Source organism: Ornithorhynchus anatinus, chromosome 2 (genome assembly GCF_004115215.2).
Source record: "Ornithorhynchus anatinus isolate Pmale09 chromosome 2, mOrnAna1.pri.v4, whole genome shotgun sequence".
Classification (NCBI taxonomy): domain Eukaryota; kingdom Metazoa; phylum Chordata; class Mammalia; order Monotremata; family Ornithorhynchidae; genus Ornithorhynchus; species Ornithorhynchus anatinus.
Genome location: NC_041729.1, coordinates 42,366,697 through 42,389,432, shown reverse-complemented (window position 1 = coordinate 42,389,432; position 22,736 = coordinate 42,366,697). Strand labels below are relative to the sequence as shown.

At 47.4% G+C, this 22,736-nt stretch overlaps 1 protein-coding gene across 1 annotated transcript in view; it reads right to left on the bottom strand.

Annotated features, from left to right (window-relative positions):
• The window catches only part of PRKAR1B (protein kinase cAMP-dependent type I regulatory subunit beta), a 171,240-nt gene extending 163,391 nt beyond the window's left edge, over nt 1-7,849 (bottom strand). Inside the window, exons 1-2 of the mRNA XM_029053257.1 lie at nt 7,605-7,849; nt 4,375-4,559 (exon numbers count right to left, since the gene is read on the bottom strand). Of these exons, the coding sequence (XP_028909090.1) occupies nt 4,375-4,551 (177 nt within the window). The 5' untranslated portion in view covers nt 4,552-4,559; nt 7,605-7,849. The remainder of the gene's footprint in view (nt 1-4,374; nt 4,560-7,604) is intronic.
• Nucleotides 7,850-22,736: the final 14,887 nt, after the last annotated feature.

Below are 22,736 nucleotides of genomic sequence, written 5' to 3'. Positions count from 1 at the left end.
GATAATTTTCCTAAAGCATTGTTCTGCACTCAAGACAGTATTTTTTTTTTTCGAGTAAAGGAGATGTGGGCTTGACTCAAAAATTTTGTCTAAGCACTGTCAAATAAGTGTGTGTATACCAATCAATGGTATTTGAGAGTTTATGCAGAGCACTATACTAAGTGCTTGGGAAAGTATAAAACAGAGTTGGTAGTCTTCATCCCTGCCTACCTCAAGCTTATAGTCCACAAGAGATATGTCTGGAAAGCAATCATCCACTTAAGGCACTAACATCCTGCAACCTTTGACTCTAAAAGGTACTAGGATCTAATAGCAAAAGTAGCCTATGGGATGTAAATCAATTTTCTGCAACAGCACTCTGTAACAATAACAATAATAGTAATAAGAGTGGTATTTGTTAAGCGCTTATTATGTGTCAGGCACCATACTAAGCAGTGGAGGGCAGGGGAAGGGGCGGGAGAGATACAAAAACAAATCAGGTTGGACACAGTCCCAGCCCCACACTGGACTCAGTCTTAATCTCCATTTTACAGGTGAGGTAACTGAGTCCCAAAGAAATTAAGTGACTTGCCCAGGGTTACATAGCAGATAAGCGGCGGACCTGGGATTAGAACCCATGACCTTCCGACTCCCAGGCCTGTGCTCCATCCACTAGGCTATGCTACTTCTCCAGCTAAAAAAACTGCAAGAGAATTATTCTGCCTCATAACTGTTATTGTCCCAGCTAAAGTTTCAAACCTTGAACAGATGTGAACATTATTGATATGTAAAGGTGCAATTTAACCAAAAGAATAGTTCCCACCAGAATACAAGCACAGCATTCAAATCAATGAGAGCGCAATTACATGTCTGAAAGTGTTGGCCACATGTGCAATCATCCAAACAGTAGTCCAGAGATGAATCCTTTGGCACGATTAACTTTTATAACTCCAAAGAAAGCGATTGCTGCAAAAACAGTGGAGACACCTCTAACTCGGCCTACACCATGTGTGTTTTCAGAGTATTTTTATTTGACTAGACTTATCTTGGACTTCTTTCCTCCATTCACTGAACGCAAATGCTAAAACTTTTACTCTGTTGAAAACAAAACAACACCGGCACAGATCACTGCACCGTAAGTTAAATTGATCAGATGAAAAGGTAATACATTCATCAGGTAGGGTGGAATGATCATTTTTATCCAAACAACAAAAACACCCTAAACAAAACTAAAATCTTTCAGTCCACATCTCCCCACTCCTCAAAAGACTTGGAATCGGAAAGAAACTCCTTGCCGTTGGTTTTAAGGCACTCAGTCAGCTCTCTTACTCCTAGCGCTGTAAGCGCTTAACAAATACCAACATTATTATTATTATTATTACCGAACCTCACTAATCTACTACAACCCAGTCACACACTTCACTCCTTTAAGGCCAAACTACTCAGTGTACCTCGATCTTGTCTCACTGCTGGCCCCTCATGTCCTCCTCCCTCTGGCCTGAATCTCCCTTCCCCTTCATATTTCTCCACTCTCCCCATCTTCAGTGTCCCACTAAAATAATCTTCCCTCCAAGAAGCCTTTCTTGATTTACCCCCTCATTTCCCTATTTACCCTCCCTTCTGCACCACCTATGCTCTTCACTCTGGGCCTCTTAGGCACTTGCTATGTAAGTACCCCACACCAAGCCCCACAATACTTATGTACATATCCTAATAATCTGCTTTTTCCTCCATCTGTAATTTCTTAATCTCTACCTCCCCGACTAAACTGTAAACTCCTTGAGGACAAGGATCATGTCTACCAGCTCTATTGTATTATACTCTCCCGAGAGCATAGCAGAGTCCCCTGCATATAGTAAGCGTTCAATAAACATTGACTAAGGAGAAAAAAAAGTCAGCACATTACATATACATATATATGGATTCTATCTGAAATAGGTATCAGTCAAACAAATGTGGTTTCTTTATAGTGGTAATTCCTTAAATCTTAGCAAGTGAAAAATGCTAATGCAATGTACTTACTGTCTTTTATAATGGGGAAAGAAACACAAAATGTACCATGGCCTATAGCCAAAGGGGTCACGGATGTGCAGTTTTGCTAACATCACTTTAATCCTGAAAGTTCCCAGCCTATTTTCAAATCAGATCTCCAAAGAGGAGGGTTTGTCAAGGTTTTGCAACGAGGGCTAAGGTCAACTAAAGTTGGAAATTCTGATTTATGTATAAAGTTAATTTTCAGAGTAGACTCATAAAGGTACCATGTTTTTCATGTAAGAATTTGAAACTTTGGAAATCCAGAAAATAATTATGCACAAATTATCTGTCTCCTAAATTAGAGAAGGAAACACCCTTGTCCTATTACCATTCTCTTTACTACCTCAAGTCTACCACATTTGGTGGGGGAGAATTCTTCCGTCCTCTCACATTCTATTAATCATGTAATTCAGGAAACTGTGAGGAACTTGGAATTCAAAATGTGCCCTTTCTCCTGGTTACGAGTCTCTTTCGGGGCAGGGCTTTTTTCAGAAATGATTACTTCTTCCTCTTCAGCTCTGTGACGTCATTCTTTGAAGAAAAACAAGTTCAAAACTCTCTTCCCTTTGTCCTATTCAAATATCACAATCCTGGTCAAACTTTTATTATGAAGGCCCACAGCCATTTATATATTCGAAGAGATTTAAAAATAGAACTCCTTATTCAACATAGGTCCCAGAAGAAACAGGAATTCTAAATATAGAGCTTGGCTGAACAGGCTACTTTAAGTGGCTCCTGAAGGCCGGCACTATTGGCATTGTCATTTTTACAACTCTTTTCCCATTTAAGTTGGGTGCAGGAAAACTGAAGGAAAAAAGAAATACTATAGACTACAGTGCAAAATGAGTTAGAAGGACTTCCCCACTGGGATGTGTGAACCCTTACCCAAATATTTATGAACGATTTTTTTTGAAAGCTAATTTTCTGTTACATACAGGAGACTGGGCAGCTAACGCAATGCATGACCCAAAAAAGTAACACTGAAAAGATGCTGAAGAAATATGTTTTTTTCATCCAATTACACCTAATCTCCATATTTCACAATTTAATTGACTGCCCAGAGTTTCCACATCCATACTCCCAAGATTTGGCCTATCTCTGGAAAGTGATTTATCCATTATCCAACGAACACATACTTGGCAACAAAGTCACGAACACACTCGTTTCCAAATGTTTTTCTAAAAATGAGTTTCACTGTCAGGAACCAAGAAGATACTTCCTACAACAGAAAAAAATGGAACTCTACATCACCTACAAATTATTTTCAAAAAATTACCACTTTCCTCCACATATGGTTAATATGGCTATTTGATAAACAAATGAATTCTGTTTAAGTCATTAAAATATAATCCTATTCTGTATTAGTAAATTCAAATACTAAATTGTACAGTGCTATAAAATCAATTTACCAGCATGGTTTAAACCAACGTCTGTCATAAATACAACAGTGTACTTCAAAATTTTCAGAAAACAAAATCTTCCAATTTACTACCAACATGAGGCACGCAATCTTACTGGTTTGACAATATTGAATATAATTCAAAAAAAGTAACAGTAAATGCTGAAAAAAATTCAGGATTAAAAAGGGAATTGAAGTTATAAAGTCTTTCTGCCATTTTATGAGAAACAAATTGGGAACGGTGGGAGAGAAACAATTGCTGAGATTCTCCAGGACCACTTGAGCGCTGAGAACGTCAGTAGATATGGAAACTTTTTTTCCGACCTTCAAATATATCTTTTGCAAACAATTCAAGTCAAAAGACTCATCTAGAAAACTCTCTCTAAAATTGACTTTCAAATATGCAGCCTTTTCCTCATTTTTAATATTAACATTTTACTTACATTTCAGGCTGGAGAACACAGTACGTGGATTATGGGTAAATGATGGAGGGCTTGAATTTGGAATATTTCCAGTATGTAAAGGTCATTATTTGTTGATTTAAATTATTTTTCCATGAATCTTCAGCTTTGGTAATGATTTAGCTTAGTACAAGCACTTAGTACAGCGTTCTGCACACAGTAAGCACTCATTAAATACGACTGAATGAATCTAATTTGTTAATACTTCAGAGGGAGAATCGGTTGGTGATAATTTGGTTCTTGAAATAATAGCTGTGGAACTGGATTTGTAAATAAATTTGCTAAAAACTCGAACCAAAAAAATACATCAAATTCTCCAAACAGGATAGAACTATCATTTAAAAATAGCATGACTTCTCCACAGTCCCCCTGAAAATATAAACACTTTAGATTTTCTTAGAGCAATTGTAAGCAATCTTCCAATGGAAAAGAAAGTTCACTTTATGCTCTTTATCAATACACTGGCAAATGGAAAGTAATGGACAGTTCAAAGACACTGACCTTTTCTAGTTTTTCAAAGTGCTCTCGCAGAAATTTCATGGGACGGTCTGGTTTGGCAATGCAAAGGTTTACAATACATTCTTTCAAAATTTGTTGGATGTTGTGCTTCTGAACATATAGTTCACATCCCTTTAAGCTCTCATCTTCTTCTACATTACAGGAGGAAGAAGAAGCCATCTTCAAACCTATAAAAAAGAAAAGATACCCAAGAAAATGGAGCAAGTAAAACATGGCATTTAATAGCCCCAAAAGTTTGCTTAGGGATTTAATCAAACCACATGACAAATTATACTTTTATCTAATGTTTTCTATACCTGGCAAAATCTAAGAGCAGATATTTATTTTGTGTTTTTTTTCAAACTCAGATCTATGCCAAAGTGGCCTTCGTTCATTTATTCAATAGCATTTATTGAGCGCTTAGTATGTGCAGAGCACTGTTCTAAGCGCTTGGAATGTACAAGTCAGCAACAGATAGAGACAATCCCTGCCCAATGATGGGCTCACAGTCTAATCGGACCAAAGAGCGCTCTTGGGACAAGTCAGAGTGGAGAACTCAAGAATGGCTTTAATGTAAAATAGTTGCATACATTTATAATCAGCGCTTATATGATCTTCGCTAAATCTAGTCTTATTAAGCGACGGATGTGAGAGAGTTCAATTTGGTCATGACACACGGTATTTGGCAACAACAACCACAGAGCGGCGAGAAGAGAGAGAAAGTCTGAGAGATCTCTAAATGTTTTATGGTGACTTATTGGAAAAAAATCTAAGTTCCTTCTCTGCACTAAGGAAAGCCTTGATTAATGGCCTAAAATCAATTCTTGGCAACTTGAACGAAGTCTGCTTCTCCATGATGGAAATTATACACAATTAGGGATAAAAAGGAACTTAAATGGCCATTTTGGGCATGCTCCTACCACAGATAAACCAACCCAATCACCTGATCTGTTTTTAAAGATGTCTGAAACAATAGATTCTATAGCCTCCTTTAGTGACCTATTGACCATTCCAAAGGGTATCAACAGTTTCTGGATCTCCATTACCATCAACTGCATTCACTGAGTACCTTCTTGGTGGCAGAACTCTGTATTAGGTGCTTGGGAACATATACTGGAAAAAAAAAAACCTGGCCCCTGTCCTAGAATATCCTACAATCCCAAGATCCCTACCAGTATGCACCTGTCAGAACTTCTACTGTAAATTTCTGCCTCCCCCACCTCCAAAGCAAATCTATTTATAGTGATGCTACTGATGCCTGTTTACACGAGAAGCAGCGTGGCTCGGTGGAAAGAGCTCGGGCTTAGGAGTCAGAGGTCACGGGTTCTAATCCCGGCTCTACCACCTATCAGCTGTGTCACTTTGGGCAAGTCTCTTAACTTCTCTGTGCCTCAGTTAGCTCATCTGTAAAATGGGGATTAAGACTGTGAGCCACATGTGGGACAACTTGATTACCTTGAATCTACCCCAGCACTTAGAACAGTGCTCGGCTTAGAGTAAGTGCTTAACAAATACCTACGTTATTTTTATTATTACTTGTTTGGATGTCTGACTCCCGCCTTCTAGACTGTCAACCCGTTGGGGTCAGGGAGTGTCCCTGTGGCTGAACTGTACTTCCCAAGCACAGTAATGATTTAATGAATGAATTAAATCAGTGACTACAACCTCATAGTACTCAAATATTAAAGACAGAGAAAGGGATTCATTCACTCATTCAATAGTATTTATTGAGTGCTTACTGTGTGTAAAGCACTGTACCGAGTGCTCGGGAAAGTATAATACAACAATAAACAGTGACATTCCCTGCCCACAATGAGCTCACAGTCTAGAGGGTGGGAGATGGACAGCAATCCAAATAAAATTACAGTTATGTATATAAGCGGTTTGGGGCTGGGAGGGAGGAAGAGCAAAGGGAGAAAGTCAGAGTAGAGGAGTGGGAAGTGAGAAAAAGTGGGGCTTAGTCTAGGAAGGCCTCTTGGAGGAGATCTGCCTTCAATAAGGCTTTGAAGCAGGGGAGAGCAGTTGGGATGGGACGGACGGGGATGAGCGGGTAGGGAGGAAGAGGAGTCACCCTGGTCTCTGCATCTCACCTGGGCTTGGAAATCCTCCCTTCGCAATCCCACCAACCACTGGCAATTAGGAATATCACGATCTCTCTCTTTGTTGGGGAGGGAAGCAGAAAACGCATGGATTGTCCTCCCCAAGCGGGGGAGAACCGGAGAGCCGGGGCCTGTACTGCCCATTCTCCCACCTCTTTGGAGCATCCATCCTTGGAGTTCTGTGCACGGGCAGGACTGTGGGCTTCATTCTGGCCTGGCCTGGGGCAGGGGGGTGTGGACCATCAGCAGCCCCAAGCCAACCCCCTCCTCTCCCCCGCCCCCCAGCAGACCTGGCCAATGCTGCTGCTGCTGCTGCCCCTGGAGGGGAGGGGTCCTGAGGGGGAAGGGGCAGGGAGGAGGGGAAATGAGAGGGGTGGTCCTCCTGGTCCTCGGGAGGGGGAAGGAGGATGTCAGTTCGACTGGGAGGGGAGGGGGATGAGGATGGACGGGGGGCGGGGAGGAGGAGGAGGAGGGAGAGAAGGGGGGGAGAGAGGAGGAGGGGGGGAGTGGAGGGGGGAAAGAAGCAGGAGGAGGGAGAAGAGAGGAGGGGAGGGGGAGAGAAGGAGGGGGGAAAGAGGGGAGAGAGAGGGGAGAGAAAGAGGAGGGACAGAGGGAGAGGGGGAAGAGAGGAGGGGAGGAGGGAAGGAAAGGGAAGAGAAAGAGGAGGGAGAGAGAAGGAGGAGGGGAGAGAAAGGGGGAGAGGGAAGGAGGGGGAAGAGAAAGAGAGAGAGGAGGGGGGAGAGAAAGAGGAAGGAGAGAAGGAGGGGAGGAGAGAGAGGAGGGGAAGGAGGGAGGGAAGGGGAGGAGGGAGAGGAAGGAGAGAAGGAGGGGAGGGAGAGAGAAGGAGGGGAGGGAGAGAGAAGGAGGGGAGGGAGAAGAGAGGAGGGGAGGGAGAAGAGAGGAGGGGAGGGAGAGAGAAGGAGGGGAGGGAGAGAGAAGGAGGGGAAGGAGAGAGGAGGGAGGGGGAGGAGAAGAGGGAAGGAAGGGGGAGAGGGGAGAGGGGGGGAAGGCAGAGGGGGAAGAGAGGAGGGAAGAGAGAAGGAAGGGGAGAGAAAGAGGAGGGAGGGAGGGAGAGAGAAGGGGGAGAGGGGAGAGAAGGGGAGGGGGTCCAGAGCCCCCCGGGCGGGGAAATACCTGTCAGGAGACAGCAATCTCAGCAGGAAGGCGGCGGTGGCGGCGGCGGCAGGTTCCCGGTTCCCGGTTCCGGGGCTCCGCACTGCAGCCGGCTCAGCCCCGACCCCGGCCCCTCCTCCTTCTTCTCTTGCTCCTGCTCCTGCTCCTGCTCCCCCCGCGGCGGTCGAGGCGGAGGGCGGAGGGCGGAGGCCGGTCCTGCGGCGCGATGGGCGATGGAGAAGCTGGGCCCGGAGCCCCGCGTCCCCCGTCGCCGCCGCCGCCGCCGGAAGTGCCCCGCCTGTCAATCACCGGGCACAAGCCCCGCCCACCGCCGCCACCCCGGACCCTGCCCCCCCCACCCCCCCCACCCCCCCCCCCCACCACCCCGAGGGACAAACCTCGGCCCACACCCTGCCCCCCCCCGCCCCCCGCCCGCCCCGCAGCTCATCCCTCCATCCGGACAACCTCCCCGGGGCCCGCAGCCCTACAGCCCACCATCAACTCACTCCCTCTCAGGGCCAGACCGAGGGACAGTCCTCTCGGCCACTCCATTCAGGCCCCGCTCCAGCCCCTCACCCCCATCCTTCCCCGGGACATCTCTCTCCCCTACAGGGACAGGTGAAAAGGCACCGCTTGTTTAACCCAGATCTCACCACTGACTACCTTTAACTCCCTAGCTGGGTAAGACAAAAAGACAGATCTCACCATCGACTACCTGTCACTTCCTCCCAGGATCAGACCGAGAGACAGCCCTCTTGGCCACTCCATTCAGGCCCTGCTCTAGCCCCTCACACTCATTCTCCCCAGGCACAGGTGAAAAGGCACCGCTTGTTTAACCCACATCTCACCATCGACTACCTGACGCTTCCTCCCAGGATCAGACCGAGAGACAGCCCTCTTGGCCACTCCATTCAGGCCCTGCTCTAGCCCCTCACACTCATTCTCCCCAGGCACAGGTGAAAAGGCACCGCTTGTTTAACCCACATCTCACCATCGACTACCTGACGCTTCCTCCCAGGATCAGACCGAGAGACAGCCCTCTTGGCCACTCCATTCAGGCCCTGCTCTAGCCCCTCACACTCATTCTCCCCAGGCACAGGTGAAAAGGCACCGCTTGTTTAACACACATCTCACCATCGACTACCTGACGCTTCCTCCCAGGATCAGACCGAGAGACAGCCTTCTTGGCCACTCCATTCAGGCCCTGCTCTAGCCCCTCACACTCATTCTCCCCAGGCACAGGTGAAAAGGCACCGCTTGTTTAACCCACATCTCACCATCGACTACCTGACGCTTCCTCCCAGGATCAGACCGAGAGACAGCCCTCTTGGCCACTCCATTCAGGCCCTGCTCTAGCCCCTCACACTCATTCTCCCCAGGCACAGGTGAAAGGCACCGCTTGTTTAACCCACATCTCACCATCGACTACCTGACGCTTCCTCCCAGGATCAGACCGAGAGACAGCCCTCTTGGCCACTCCATTCAGGCCCTGCTCTAGCCCCTCACACTCATTCTCCCCAGGCACAGGTGAAAAGGCACCGCTTGTTTAACCCACATCTCACCATCGACTACCTGACGCTTCCTCCCAGGATCAGACCGAGAGACAGCCCTCTTGGCCACTCCATTCAGGCCCCGCTCCAGCCCCTCACCCCCATCCTTCCCAGGGACATCTCTCTCCCCTACAGGGACAGGTGAAAAGGCACCAATTGTTTAACCCAGATCTCACCACTGACTACCTTTAACTCCCTAGCTGGGTAAGACAAAAAGACAGATCTCACCATCGACTACCTGTCACTTCCTCCCAGGATCAGACCGAGAGACAGCCCTCTTGGCCACTCCATTCAGGCCCTGCTCTAGCCCCTCACACTCATTCTCCCCAGGCACAGGTGAAAAGGCACCGCTTGTTTAACCCACATCTCACCATCGACTACCTGACGCTTCCTCCCAGGATCAGACCGAGAGACAGCCCTCTTGGCCACTCCATTCAGGCCCTGCTCTAGCCCCTCACACTCATTCTCCCCAGGCACAGGTGAAAAGGCACCGCTTGTTTAACCCACATCTCACCATCGACTACCTGACGCTTCCTCCCAGGATCAGACCGAGAGACAGCCTTCTTGGCCACTCCATTCAGGCCCTGCTCTAGCCCCTCACACTCATTCTCCCCAGGCACAGGTGAAAAGGCACCGCTTGTTTAACCCACATCTCACCATCGACTACCTGACGCTTCCTCCCAGGATCAGACCGAGAGACAGCCCTCTTGGCCACTCCATTCAGGCCCTGCTCTAGCCCCTCACACTCATTCTCCCCAGGCACAGGTGAAAAGGCACCGCTTGTTTAACCCACATCTCACCATCGACTACCTGACGCTTCCTCCCAGGATCAGACCGAGAGACAGCCCTCTTGGCCACTCCATTCAGGCCCTGCTCTAGCCCCTCACACTCATTCTCCCCAGGCACAGGTGAAAAGGCACCGCTTGTTTAACCCACATCTCACCATCGACTACCTGACGCTTCCTCCCAGGATCAGACCGAGAGACAGCCCTCTTGGCCACTCCATTCAGGCCCTGCTCTAGCCCCTCACACTCATTCTCCCCAGGCACAGGTGAAAAGGCACCGCTTGTTTAACCCACATCTCACCATCGACTACCTGACGCTTCCTCCCAGGATCAGACCGAGAGACAGCCTTCTTGGCCACTCCATTCAGGCCCTGCTCTAGCCCCTCACACTCATTCTCCCCAGGCACAGGTGAAAAGGCACCGCTTGTTTAACCCACATCTCACCATCGACTACCTGACGCTTCCTCCCAGGATCAGACCGAGAGACAGCCCTCTTGGCCACTCCATTCAGGCCCTGCTCTAGCCCCTCACACTCATTCTCCCCAGGCACAGGTGAAAAGGCACCGCTTGTTTAACCCACATCTCACCATCGACTACCTGACGCTTCCTCCCAGGATCAGACCGAGAGACAGCCCTCTTGGCCACTCCATTCAGGCCCTGCTCTAGCCCCTCACACTCATTCTCCCCAGGCACAGGTGAAAAGGCACCGCTTGTTTAACCCACATCTCACCATCGACTACCTGACGCTTCCTCCCAGGATCAGACCGAGAGACAGCCCTCTTGGCCACTCCATTCAGGCCCCGCTCCAGCCCCTCACCCCCATCCTTCCCAGGGACATCTCTCTCCCCTACAGGGACAGGTGAAAAGGCACCAATTGTTTAACCCAGATCTCACCACTGACTACCTTTAACTCCCTAGCTGGGTAAGACAAAAAGACAGATCTCACCATCGACTACCTGTCACTTCCTCCCAGGATCAGACCGAGAGACAGCCCTCTTGGCCACTCCATTCAGGCCCTGCTCTAGCCCCTCACACTCATTCTCCCCAGGCACAGGTGAAAAGGCACCGCTTGTTTAACCCACATCTCACCATCGACTACCTGACGCTTCCTCCCAGGATCAGACCGAGAGACAGCCCTCTTGGCCACTCCATTCAGGCCCTGCTCTAGCCCCTCACACTCATTCTCCCCAGGCACAGGTGAAAAGGCACCGCTTGTTTAACCCACATCTCACCATCGACTACCTGACGCTTCCTCCCAGGATCAGACCGAGAGACAGCCTTCTTGGCCACTCCATTCAGGCCCTGCTCAAGCCCCTCACACTCATTCTCCCCAGGCACAGGTGAAAAGGCACCGCTTGTTTAACCCACATCTCACCATCGACTACCTGACGCTTCCTCCCAGGATCAGACCGAGAGACAGCCCTCTTGGCCACTCCATTCAGGCCCTGCTCTAGCCCCTCACACTCATTCTCCCCAGGCACAGGTGAAAAGGCACCGCTTGTTTAACCCACATCTCACCATCGACTACCTGACGCTTCCTCCCAGGATCAGACCGAGAGACAGCCCTCTTGGCCACTCCATTCAGGCCCTGCTCTAGCCCCTCACACTCATTCTCCCCAGGCACAGGTGAAAAGGCACCGCTTGTTTAACCCACATCTCACCATCGACTACCTGACGCTTCCTCCCAGGATCAGACCGAGAGACAGCCCTCTTGGCCACTCCATTCAGGCCCTGCTCTAGCCCCTCACACTCATTCTCCCCAGGCACAGGTGAAAAGGCACCGCTTGTTTAACCCACATCTCACCATCGACTACCTGACGCTTCCTCCCAGGATCAGACCGAGAGACAGCCTTCTTGGCCACTCCATTCAGGCCCTGCTCTAGCCCCTCACACTCATTCTCCCCAGGCACAGGTGAAAAGGCACCGCTTGTTTAACCCACATCTCACCATCGACTACCTGACGCTTCCTCCCAGGATCAGACCGAGAGACAGCCCTCTTGGCCACTCCATTCAGGCCCTGCTCTAGCCCCTCACACTCATTCTCCCCAGGCACAGGTGAAAAGGCACCGCTTGTTTAACCCACATCTCACCATCGACTACCTGACGCTTCCTCCCAGGATCAGACCGAGAGACAGCCTTCTTGGCCACTCCATTCAGGCCCTGCTCTAGCCCCTCACACTCATTCTCCCCAGGCACAGGTGAAAAGGCACCGCTTGTTTAACCCACATCTCACCATCGACTACCTGACGCTTCCTCCCAGGATCAGACCGAGAGACAGCCCTCTTGGCCACTCCATTCAGGCCCTGCTCTAGCCCCTCACACTCATTCTCCCAGGCACAGGTGAAAAGGCACCGCTTGTTTAACCCACATCTCACCATCGACTACCTGACGCTTCCTCCCAGGATCAGACCGAGAGACAGCCTTCTTGGCCACTCCATTCAGGCCCTGCTCTAGCCCCTCACACTCATTCTCCCCAGGCACAGGTGAAAAGGCACCGCTTGTTTAACCCACATCTCACCATCGACTACCTGACGCTTCCTCCCAGGATCAGACCGAGAGACAGCCCTCTTGGCCACTCCATTCAGGCCCTGCTCTAGCCCCTCACACTCATTCTCCCCAGGCACAGGTGAAAAGGCACCGCTTGTTTAACCCACATCTCACCATCGACTACCTGACGCTTCCTCCCAGGATCAGACCGAGAGACAGCCCTCTTGGCCACTCCATTCAGGCCCTGCTCTAGCCCCTCACACTCATTCTCCCCAGGCACATCTCTCTCCCCTACAGGGACAGGTGAAAAGGCACCACTTGTTTAACCCAGATCTCACCATTGACTACTTTTAACTCACTAGCTGGGTAAGACAAAAAGACAGCCCTCTTGGCCACTCAATTCAGGCCCCGCTCTAGCCCCTCACACCCATCCTCCCCAGGCATATCTCCCTCCCCTACAGGGGCAGGCGAAAAGCCACTGCTTGTTTAACCCAGATCTCACCATCGACTACCTGTCACTTCCTCCCAGGATCAGACCGAGAGACAGCCCTCTTGGCCACTCCATTCAGGCCCTGCTCTAGCCTCTCACACCCATCCTCCCCAAGCACATCTCTCTCTCCAACAGCGACAGGTGAAAAGGCACTGGTTGTTTAACCCAGATCTCACCATTGACTACCTCTAACTCCGTAGCTGGGTAAGACGAAAAGACAGCCCCCTTGGCCACTCGATTCAGGCCCCGTTCTAGCCCCCAACACCTATCCTTCCCAGGCACATCTCTCTCTCCCCTACAAGGACAAGCAAAAAGGCACTGGTCGTTCAACCCAGATCTCACCATCAAGCACCTTTAACTCTCTAGCAAGGTAAGACCAATATACAGCCATCTTGGCCACACAATTCAGGCCCTGTTCTAGCCTTCCCTAAACATGCTTCCCATGCACATCTCTCACCCCTACAAGGACAAGTGAAAAGACACTGGTTGTTCAACCCAGACCTCACCCCCAACCATCCTTAACTCTCTGTCAGGGTCAGACCAAAAGACAGCCCTCTTGGCTACTTAATTCAGTCCCCGTTTCCAGCCCCACCCTTCCCTCCCTATTTATCCTTCCCAGGCACATCTCTCACTCCTACAGAGACAAGCAAAAAGACACTGGTTGTTCAACCCAGGCCTCATCCCCAACCACCTTTAACTCCTATCAAGGCAGACATACCTATGAGTCGATTAGTGGGGTCAAGGATCTAAGCAGCTCGGTTTAAAATTTGTCACCTAATTCATCGTTGTCTATATCTTTCACCCACACCAAACATTTAACCCGATTCCTGACACCTACTACCCCACCTCTCTTTCAGAGACATTAAAAAGCCAGTTAGACTAAAGAACTATTGTTTTTATATCAGGGTCACAAAAGCTGGTTCGGGTCTGAGAACTGAATCCCAACTGGTTCCTTCCACTCTTTTCCCTTTAAAAAAAAAAAATCCTTCTCCAATACTCCCAGCCCAATTATCTCAACCAGAACCCAGGCTGGATTTAACCGACTCGGCTGACATAATGAAGACAAACAAGAGTCTAAATAAGATTTATTTAAAGCTCTTCAAGTGCTAACGAAGGCCCAAATCATGTGGAACAAATAGATATCTCAAAAGAGGACATCTGGCAACAGGAATGATTCTTAAAAGGCATCAGACTTGGCTGGTTGAAGTGAGTCTTCAAATTCGCCGGATTTTATTAACTTTTCTGAGTTTTTCATAACCGACCTGTAAGCTGACACCTGCTCAGAGTGACAGGTGTTTGATTTTCAACCAGCTCCATTCTAGGTAAATACCTCACCCTACACGCTATTCATACCTTGTTACCGTGTCTGATCTGATTATCTTGTATCCACCCCAGGATTTAGCAGTTCTTGACCTGTAAAGAAAGTCTTAATAAATACCATCATTGTTTCTGATTGCTCTTCTGACCCTGAATTTGATTATGACACTGGGCAGAACAAATCACTAAACTGTCCTGTGAATTTCTTCAATTATCCAAAGGGAAAACTTCCAGGAGTGGTGTGGCTGTGATCATAATCTGAAAACTTTTTGGAAAGCTTCATCTCAGTCTATTCAAGGTAAAATAAATCAGTGTACTTCTGGGTTGTGGGCAGTTGAGGCATATGAGTACACATATGGTAACTCGAATTTATTAAACAGCCATAGAGGATAACATAACCCAGAAATATAGAAAAATAATCCTTGCTTCTGAAAAGGTTACATCCTAAGGCAGTGTGACATACCCCTGCCCCCTACCCCCAACCCCACACACAGAGTTAATCTTCATATCTGAAAATGATGCTGCAGACATTGATCACTATCCAGGGTGACTAAAAAAAACATGCATGACCACTAGGTCTCTCCTTACTGCATTCAGCTAAATACTGCTCTTTGGTTTACAACTAACAGTTGCCTCTTTAACCTGACATACTCTAAGTTCAGTAAACACAAGTGTGTTGTTTATATTTGTATGTTTATATTTTGGTTTTGTTTATATTTATATGTTTATATTTTGGTTTGGTTTCGTTTATAGTGACATGTTTATATTTTGGTTTTGTTCATTTTATTTATATTTGTATGTTTATATTTTGGTTTTGTTTGTTTTGTAGTTATATATTTAAATTTGGTTTTATTTGTTTTGTTCCATTTCCACTAATGTTTATTCACTCCCATTTCCCTTTCTTGATTATTTTTGACACTGTCAAAACCAAAGGCCAGTATTTAGGTGTACGCAGTAAGGGGCGGCTTATTGGTCATGCATGCTTTCTTAGAATCAAAAATTCTCTCTCTTTCCTGACCCAATTCAGGATTTTGTCAAACTAGCTGAAATGCACAAGAAATCTGTGGAGAACTTAAGATCATGGCTTTTTCCCCCCTCCAACTAACCACCTGAAATGATGTTTTCTGTTCAACTTCTTGCCCGCTAGCTTTCAAGTTTCCTGGACTCTCAGGATTCATCTAGTCCCTTTCTAGGCCCTTGGAGTTACCTTCTTCAATTTTCCTGGTCCCCCCGGACTTCCTAGCTCTGTTTTGCTTAGTTTGCTCAGAATTTTGGCATTATTATCATTATTATTATCATTGTATTTCTTAAGGGCTTACTATGTACCAGGCACTGCACTAAGCACTGGGGTGGATATGAGCATATTGGGTTGGACATCAGACTAAGCAACTTGCTTCCTGTCATTCCATCCTCCTTGCTACTATTGAGGATTTCAGAAGATTTGGCATTAAATTTTGATGCTACTTTCCCAGCTGACACTCTGGAGGAACTCAGGGATTGATCCTGTGCAATAACTGGCCCCTACTCTTCCCCCTAAATGGGGAAGAGTTGAGCCATCAAGAACCGTGGCAACCTGTCACACTGCTGCAACAGAACTGGGGAGAAGACAAAGGAAAGGAGGAAGCAAGAAATAAGGAGCAGGTATTGGAGGAGAGGAGGCTTACGAGTGAAAGTCTTCCCCCCTTCTTCCTTCCTAATTCAGTCCTTCCTGTGGTGGAGGAGGAAAAGGACAGTTGAGAGCATTGGATCATGTCCTCTGAGTGCCCCTACTCCCAACTTCTCCTCTGCTACTGTAAGGAAAGAGAGGACTGGGCTAAGAAGGACGTCTTTCTTGTCTTATGCCGTCGACACCACGGACGCATCTCTCCCAGAACGCCCCGCTCTCCATCTGCAATTGTTCCGGTAGTGGATCCGTAGGGTTTTCTTGGTAAAAATACAGAAATGGTTTACCACTGCCGCCTTCCACGCAGTAAACTTGAATCTCCACCCTCTTCTCTCTTCCCTACCGCTGCTGCCCAGCACGGGTGAGTTTTGACTTGTAGCAGATGGCCTTCCACTCGCTAGCCACTGCCCAACCTAGGAATGGAATGGACAGGCCTCTGCTTGACCCTCCCTCCCGTAGCCGAGACTGGTAGAGGACTGGAAACTCTCCAGGCGTGACACTGAGAGTGGAACGGAGGATGAGGTGGGTCTATTTGTCTAGTGAATTTGCAAAAATGGAAGACCGTAACTACAGTTACGTCAACGAAAAGCGATTTGGGTCTGTCTGACAGAAACTAGCCTAGCACAGTTGCATGGGGTAGCTGTATAAGTAAATCCGGTCTGTCCAGCGTTAGATTAGGCAAACCTGAACCCGGGTTTGAGCTCCTGGCGCAGAGCTGCCAAGGCCAGCTATTTCACCATAGGCTGGGTTCCTGTTATTAATAATAATAATAATGTTGGTATTTGTTAAGTGCTTACTATGGGCAGAGCACTGTTCTAAGTGCCGGGGGGAGATCAGGTTGTCCCACATGGGGCTCACATTCTTCACCCCCATTTTACACATGAGGTAACTGAGGCAGAGAGAAGTGAAGTGACTTACCCACAGTCACACAGCTGACAGGTGGCGGATCCGGGATTCGAACCCACAACCTCTGACTCTCAAGCCCATGCTCTTTCCTCTGAGCCATACTATTACTACTGTCCTCACTCCCTCTTTTCCACTGATGCCCATCCAGTCCTCCTCTACCAGCCAAACTGAGTTCAGTTCTGAGACTCAATCTACTTGCCACAGAGGAAACATAAACAGATGTCGGAGGTGGCTAGGGCCTTTGGAAAAAGGAGGAAAAGAAGCAGTAACTGGGGCAAAGGAGAGTGGTGAAAGAAGATGCGATGTTCATATGGCTCTGTACAGTTCCTCCCCCGCTAGACTGTAAGCTTGTTGTGGGTCAGGGAATGAGTCTATCCACTCTGTTATTTGGCACTCTCTCAAGCACTTAGTACAGTGCTTTGCACACAGGACGTGCTCAATTAATATGATTATCTCAGTTTTGGGTGGGTTTTTTTTAAAGCAGCAGAGCCTGCAGGAAGGAGCATGGGCCTTGCAGTCAGAGGAACTGGGTTCTAATCCTGACTTTGACAGTTGTCTGCTGGATGACCTTGGGCAAGTCACTTATCTTCTCCGTGCCTCAGTTCCCTCACCTGCAAGTTGAGGATATGATACCTGTTCTCCTTCCTCCTTAGATTGTGAGCCCCATGTGGGACCCGATTATATCTACCCCAGCACCTAGTTCAGTGCTTGGCACATAAGCACATAAGAAATACCATTTATTATTTTATACACATACCTTTGTTTTGGAAGGCTACATAAAGTTGCCCGACCTGTGCTTCCAGAGTAGCATTGTACATTCCAAATGCTTAGTAAGGTGCTCTGCACAGTAAGCGCTCACTAAATACGATTGAATGAACTGTAGGATGGCTTCTGCTCTGATTCCCTCTAGGTTTTGTTAATATTGGCTAGTACCTGCAGGACCTGGAAGAATGTTTATGCATTAATAAATCCCTACTGATGCCTCTAGATCAATATGTAGCCTTTGGGAGGTGGCGGGGGATGACTTTATTTTTCAGTCCAGGTATTAAATGAAATCAAAGAATTGGGACTTCTTCAGAAGGATTCTTAAGTCTACATCACAAAGCTTGCAGAGGCATCTTCCCTACAAAGTTAACGATGACGATAATATCTAGGGTTCCTATATGAGGGTCACCAATCTTAAATTTAATACAGTGAATTCTCAACTATCCAGGGTAATGAACCCAGAGATAGAGTGGATAGATGACACCCACAGATGACTCAGAAATCCCTCTTCTCCTCTCCATAAAACATTTATATCACTGGTATTAAATTGGTGTTTTACCTGCCTTTCTACTTTTCCCATTCACGGGTGAAAGCGCCGACGATGAGTGGATTGGCACAAAATATGGGGCAAGAAGAAGGGAGGAGGAAACAGAAGGCTCATGAACAAATGAGAATGAGCTCTGTGGTTCTGCGTTCCCTTTGGTTTTCTGAAAGATTGCTCCAGCTTGTTTACGTATAACATCTCATAGATGGATGAGAGAAGGATGCTTCCGATCATGTTCTGCCTGCTGTAAACTGGATGATTTGGGGGGTTGATCAGCCAGATCGAAGCATTACTGGTTTTCTCTGGATGTGCTGCTGGGGGACGAGGATTGAAGTGGTGCCATGTGATAGATCCACGAGACTCCCCTATCGTGGTGTCGCATTAGATTGTGAAGCATCTGGGAACACTAGCAAGCACTGGGGGATTATGTTTTGTCTGTTCAAAATGATACTCTAAGAGTTTCAGGGAACGATTCAGGCAAAAGCATAACCACATGAATAAAACAGCCTAGTGATGGCACTGGATTTCCTTTCTGTCTTCCCTCCCTGATTCTCCTTGTGCAATATTTACTGACAAGCTATGAAAACAAAATCTGTTAATAAAAAATCACTTGGGCCATAAAGTCAGCCAACCAGAAGCCAGCCAAGCAGCTTTCTTTTTTTTTTTTATAGTGCGATTACTTGATTTGCAAAATTATTTGTTGTGAAAGGTGCCTTATTGATGCTATATTTAGGGGGAAGATATTTCATGGCTATAGTTGTGCTACAGTCGCGATAGACGTGCTGAAGTATACTTTCTTCGGATACAAAATCTAGACCCACTTCTGCAGGCAGATTTTAGTCTTTATGTAATTTAAAACAGTGCAGGATTAGCTAAGGATCATGAACGAAAGTGAATGGCTTCTGACCATGTGCCATTTATGAATATACTACCTGTTCATTCATTCATACTTTTAATAGTATTTGAGCACTGACCATGTGCAGAGCATTTTACTAAGCGCTTGGAATGTACAATTTGGCAACAGATAGAGACAATCCCTGCCCAATGACGGGGCAATTGAAAAGCTCAAATTAATACAGCTAAGTGTTGCATCAGTATATAAGTACAAATATTTTTCCTAATCCAGTTTTGATGCAGCTATTTACAGTGACGCAAAAGCAGCCCTCACTCATCTCCGAATTCCATACAAGGAGGAAAATAATGATATCCATCAGTTATTGGACAAAACAGTGTCATAGAATGCTGGGTTTCCTGGGAAATAAACACGTCAAGTTTATTTCAGCATCTGACTGACAATAGATTTATGATCTCAAAATAGTTGCTTTTTCTGTTGGATGGTGTTCATTATTTGGGTCTATTTATATTATCCAAATAAACACTGGATAAAGGAGAGATTATCATGAACTTGTCTACATTGTAAAATAGTGTGTCTTTCATTTCAGACCTGTTAATTTGATCATAGTCCTCTCTGAAATATTTGAGGGGATTAAAGGGAGTGGTTTTCAAAGACAAAAATGAGAGGGTTAAAGAGTTGATTTCTGAGTAGAGTCCTTGGGGGAAATACTCAAAAATAGATAGGTTGCAGACCATCTTGGGACAGTCATATATTGCCCGAGATAGATTTCTGTTCTGAATTTGCCAGTCCTAGCCCAAGTGATAAAATTGTAGAAGAAAGGGAAGCAGCGAGGCCCAGTGGAAATAATAATAATAATGATAATTGGGGCATTTGTTGAGCGCTTACTACACGCCAGGCACTGTACTGAGTGCTGAGGTGGATACAAATAAACCGGGTCAGATACAGTTCCCTGTTCTGCATGGGGCTCACAAACTCAATCCCCATTTTACAGATGCGATAATTGAGGCACAGAGAAGTGAAGTAACTTGCCCGAGGTCACAGCGCAGATAAGTGGCGGAGCCGGGATTAGAACCCGTGATCTTCTGACTCTCAGGCCCTTCCTTGCTTTATCCACTACACCATGCTGCCTCTAGAGCATGGGCCTGGGAGTCAGAAGACCGGGGTTCTAATCCTGCCTCTGCCACCTGCCTATGATGTGACCTTGAGCAAGTCACTTCACTTCTTTGTGCTTCAGTCTCTTCACCTGTAAAGTGGGGTTTAAATACCTATTATTGCTCCTACTTGGGCTATGAGCCCCATATGGGACACAGACTATGTTTGGCCTAATGATCTATATTTTCCCCACTGCTCAATATAGTGGTTGGCACATTGGCAGTGTTTACCATTATTATCATTATTATTATTAACATTACTCTTAGCAATAGAGTTGGAAGGGATTTGAATTTTCACCAGTCCAACCACCAGTCTCCGGGTAGGGGAATAACTAAAAGTGAAGAGATTCTCTGAAGGGTCACTGCCAAACATTTGGGTCGGAGGTTGAAGGGGATGAAAAAGGCAGAAAAGGAGGGCTGATTTGATGAGACACACCCAAGAATCTCAGATAGACAATAGACTCATACTTTTTGAGGCTCCATTTTCCCTTTCCTCCTTTCACCCTCAATCTTTTTTTCCGTTTTTCCCTTTCCTCCTTCCCTCCCTCTTCCTTCTTTCCCTTCCTCTCTGTGTCCCTTCTCTGTGCCTCAATTACCTCATCTGTAACATGGGGATGGATGTTACATGTTACATGCGGAGCACCGTAGTAAACGCTTGGAATGTACAATTCAATAATAATGTTGGTATTTGTTAAGCGCTTCCTATGTGCCGAGCACTGTTCTAAGCACGGGGGTGGATACAGGGTAATCAGGTTGTCCCATGTGGGGCTCACAGTCTTCATCTCCATTTTCAGATGAGGGAACTGAGGCACAGAGAAGTTCAGTGACTTGCCCAAGGTCACACAGCTGACAGGTGATGGAGCCGGGATTAGAACCCATGACCTCTGACTCCTCAACCCGGGCTCTTCCCACGGAGCCCCGCTGCTTCGAGCCCATCGTGGGGCTGTGATGGCCTCTATCTGTTGCCCTATTGTGCATTCGAAGTGCTTAATCCAGTGCTCTGCACGTAGTAAGTGCTCAATAAATACGATTGAATGAGTGATTAGACTATGAGCCCGTCATGGGGCAGGGATGCTCTCTGTCTGTTGCTGAATTGTGCATTCGAAGCACTTAGTCCAGTGCTCTGCACACAGTAAGCACTCAATAAATACTATTGAATGAATGAATTCAGAGACGCGTGGCTCAGTGGAAAGAGCCTGGGCTTGGGAGTCAGAGGTCATGGGTTCGAATCCCGGATACGCCACTTGTCAGCTGGGTTTTGTGGGCAAGTCACTTCACTTCTCTGTGCCTCAGTTGCCTCAGCTGTAAAATGGGGATGAAGACTGTGAGCCTCACATGGGACACCTTGATTCCCCTGTTTCTCCCCCAGTGCTTAGAACAGTGCTCTGCACGTAGTAAGCGCTTAACGAATACCACCATTATTATTATTAAAATGGGGATTAACTGTGAGCCTCATGTGGGACAACCTGATTACTCTGTATCTCCCCCAGCGCTTAGAACAGTGCTCTGCACATAGTAAGTGCTTAACAAATACCAACATTATTATGATTATTAGGAATGAATGGATGGATGAATGAATTGATGAATGAATGGATGGACGGATGGATGGATGGATGGATGGATGGGACGGATGGATGGACGGATGGAAGGATGAACGAATGGATGGATGAACGAATGGATGGATGAACGAATGGATGGATGAACGAATGGATGGATGAACGAATGGATGGATGGATGGATGGATGGATGGATGGATGGATGGATGGATGGATGGATGGATGGATGGATGGATGGATGGATGGACGGATGAACGAATTGATGGATGAACGAATAGATGGACGGATGGATGGATGGATGGATGGATGGATGGATGGATGGATGGATGGATGGATGGATGGATGGACGGATGAACGAATTGATGGATGAACGAATAGATGGACGGATGGATGGATGAACGCATGGATGAATGAATGAACGGATGAATGAATGGATGAATGAACGAATTGATGAATAGATGGATGGATGGATGGATGGATGGATGGACGGACGGACGGACGGACGGACGGATGCATGAACGAATGGGGGAATGAAGGAATGGATGGATGAATGCATGAATGCACGGATGGCTGGCTGAATTAATGAATGAATGAATGGGTGAATGAATGAATGGATGGATGAATGAATGAACAGATGGATGAATGGGTGAATGAACGAACGAACGGATGAATGGATGAACGAATGAATGGATGACTGAATGAACGGACGAATGAATGAACGGACGAATGAATGAATGAACGGATGGATGAATGAACGCACGCCCGCCCGCCCTGGGGTGGGGGAGGGATGGCGGCCACGTGGGTCCCGGCGGTCGGGGCGGTGATCGTCATTCTGCGGTCTGGTTTTTGTCGGCCTGCCTGCCCGCCCGGATTAGCGCGTCAAGAGGCAGGGACGGCCTCTGTCTGTGGCCCGACCGTGCATTCGGGGCGCTCAGTCCAGCGCCGCGCACGTAGTGAGCGCTCAAGAACCGCTCCGGAACGAGCGGCTGGGCGGCGGCGGCGGCGGCGGCGGGCCGGCGCTGTCAATCAACTTTGCCCAGGCGGCGGGGCGCTTTCCGTCCCGTCGCGAAAGCGTCCCGTCGC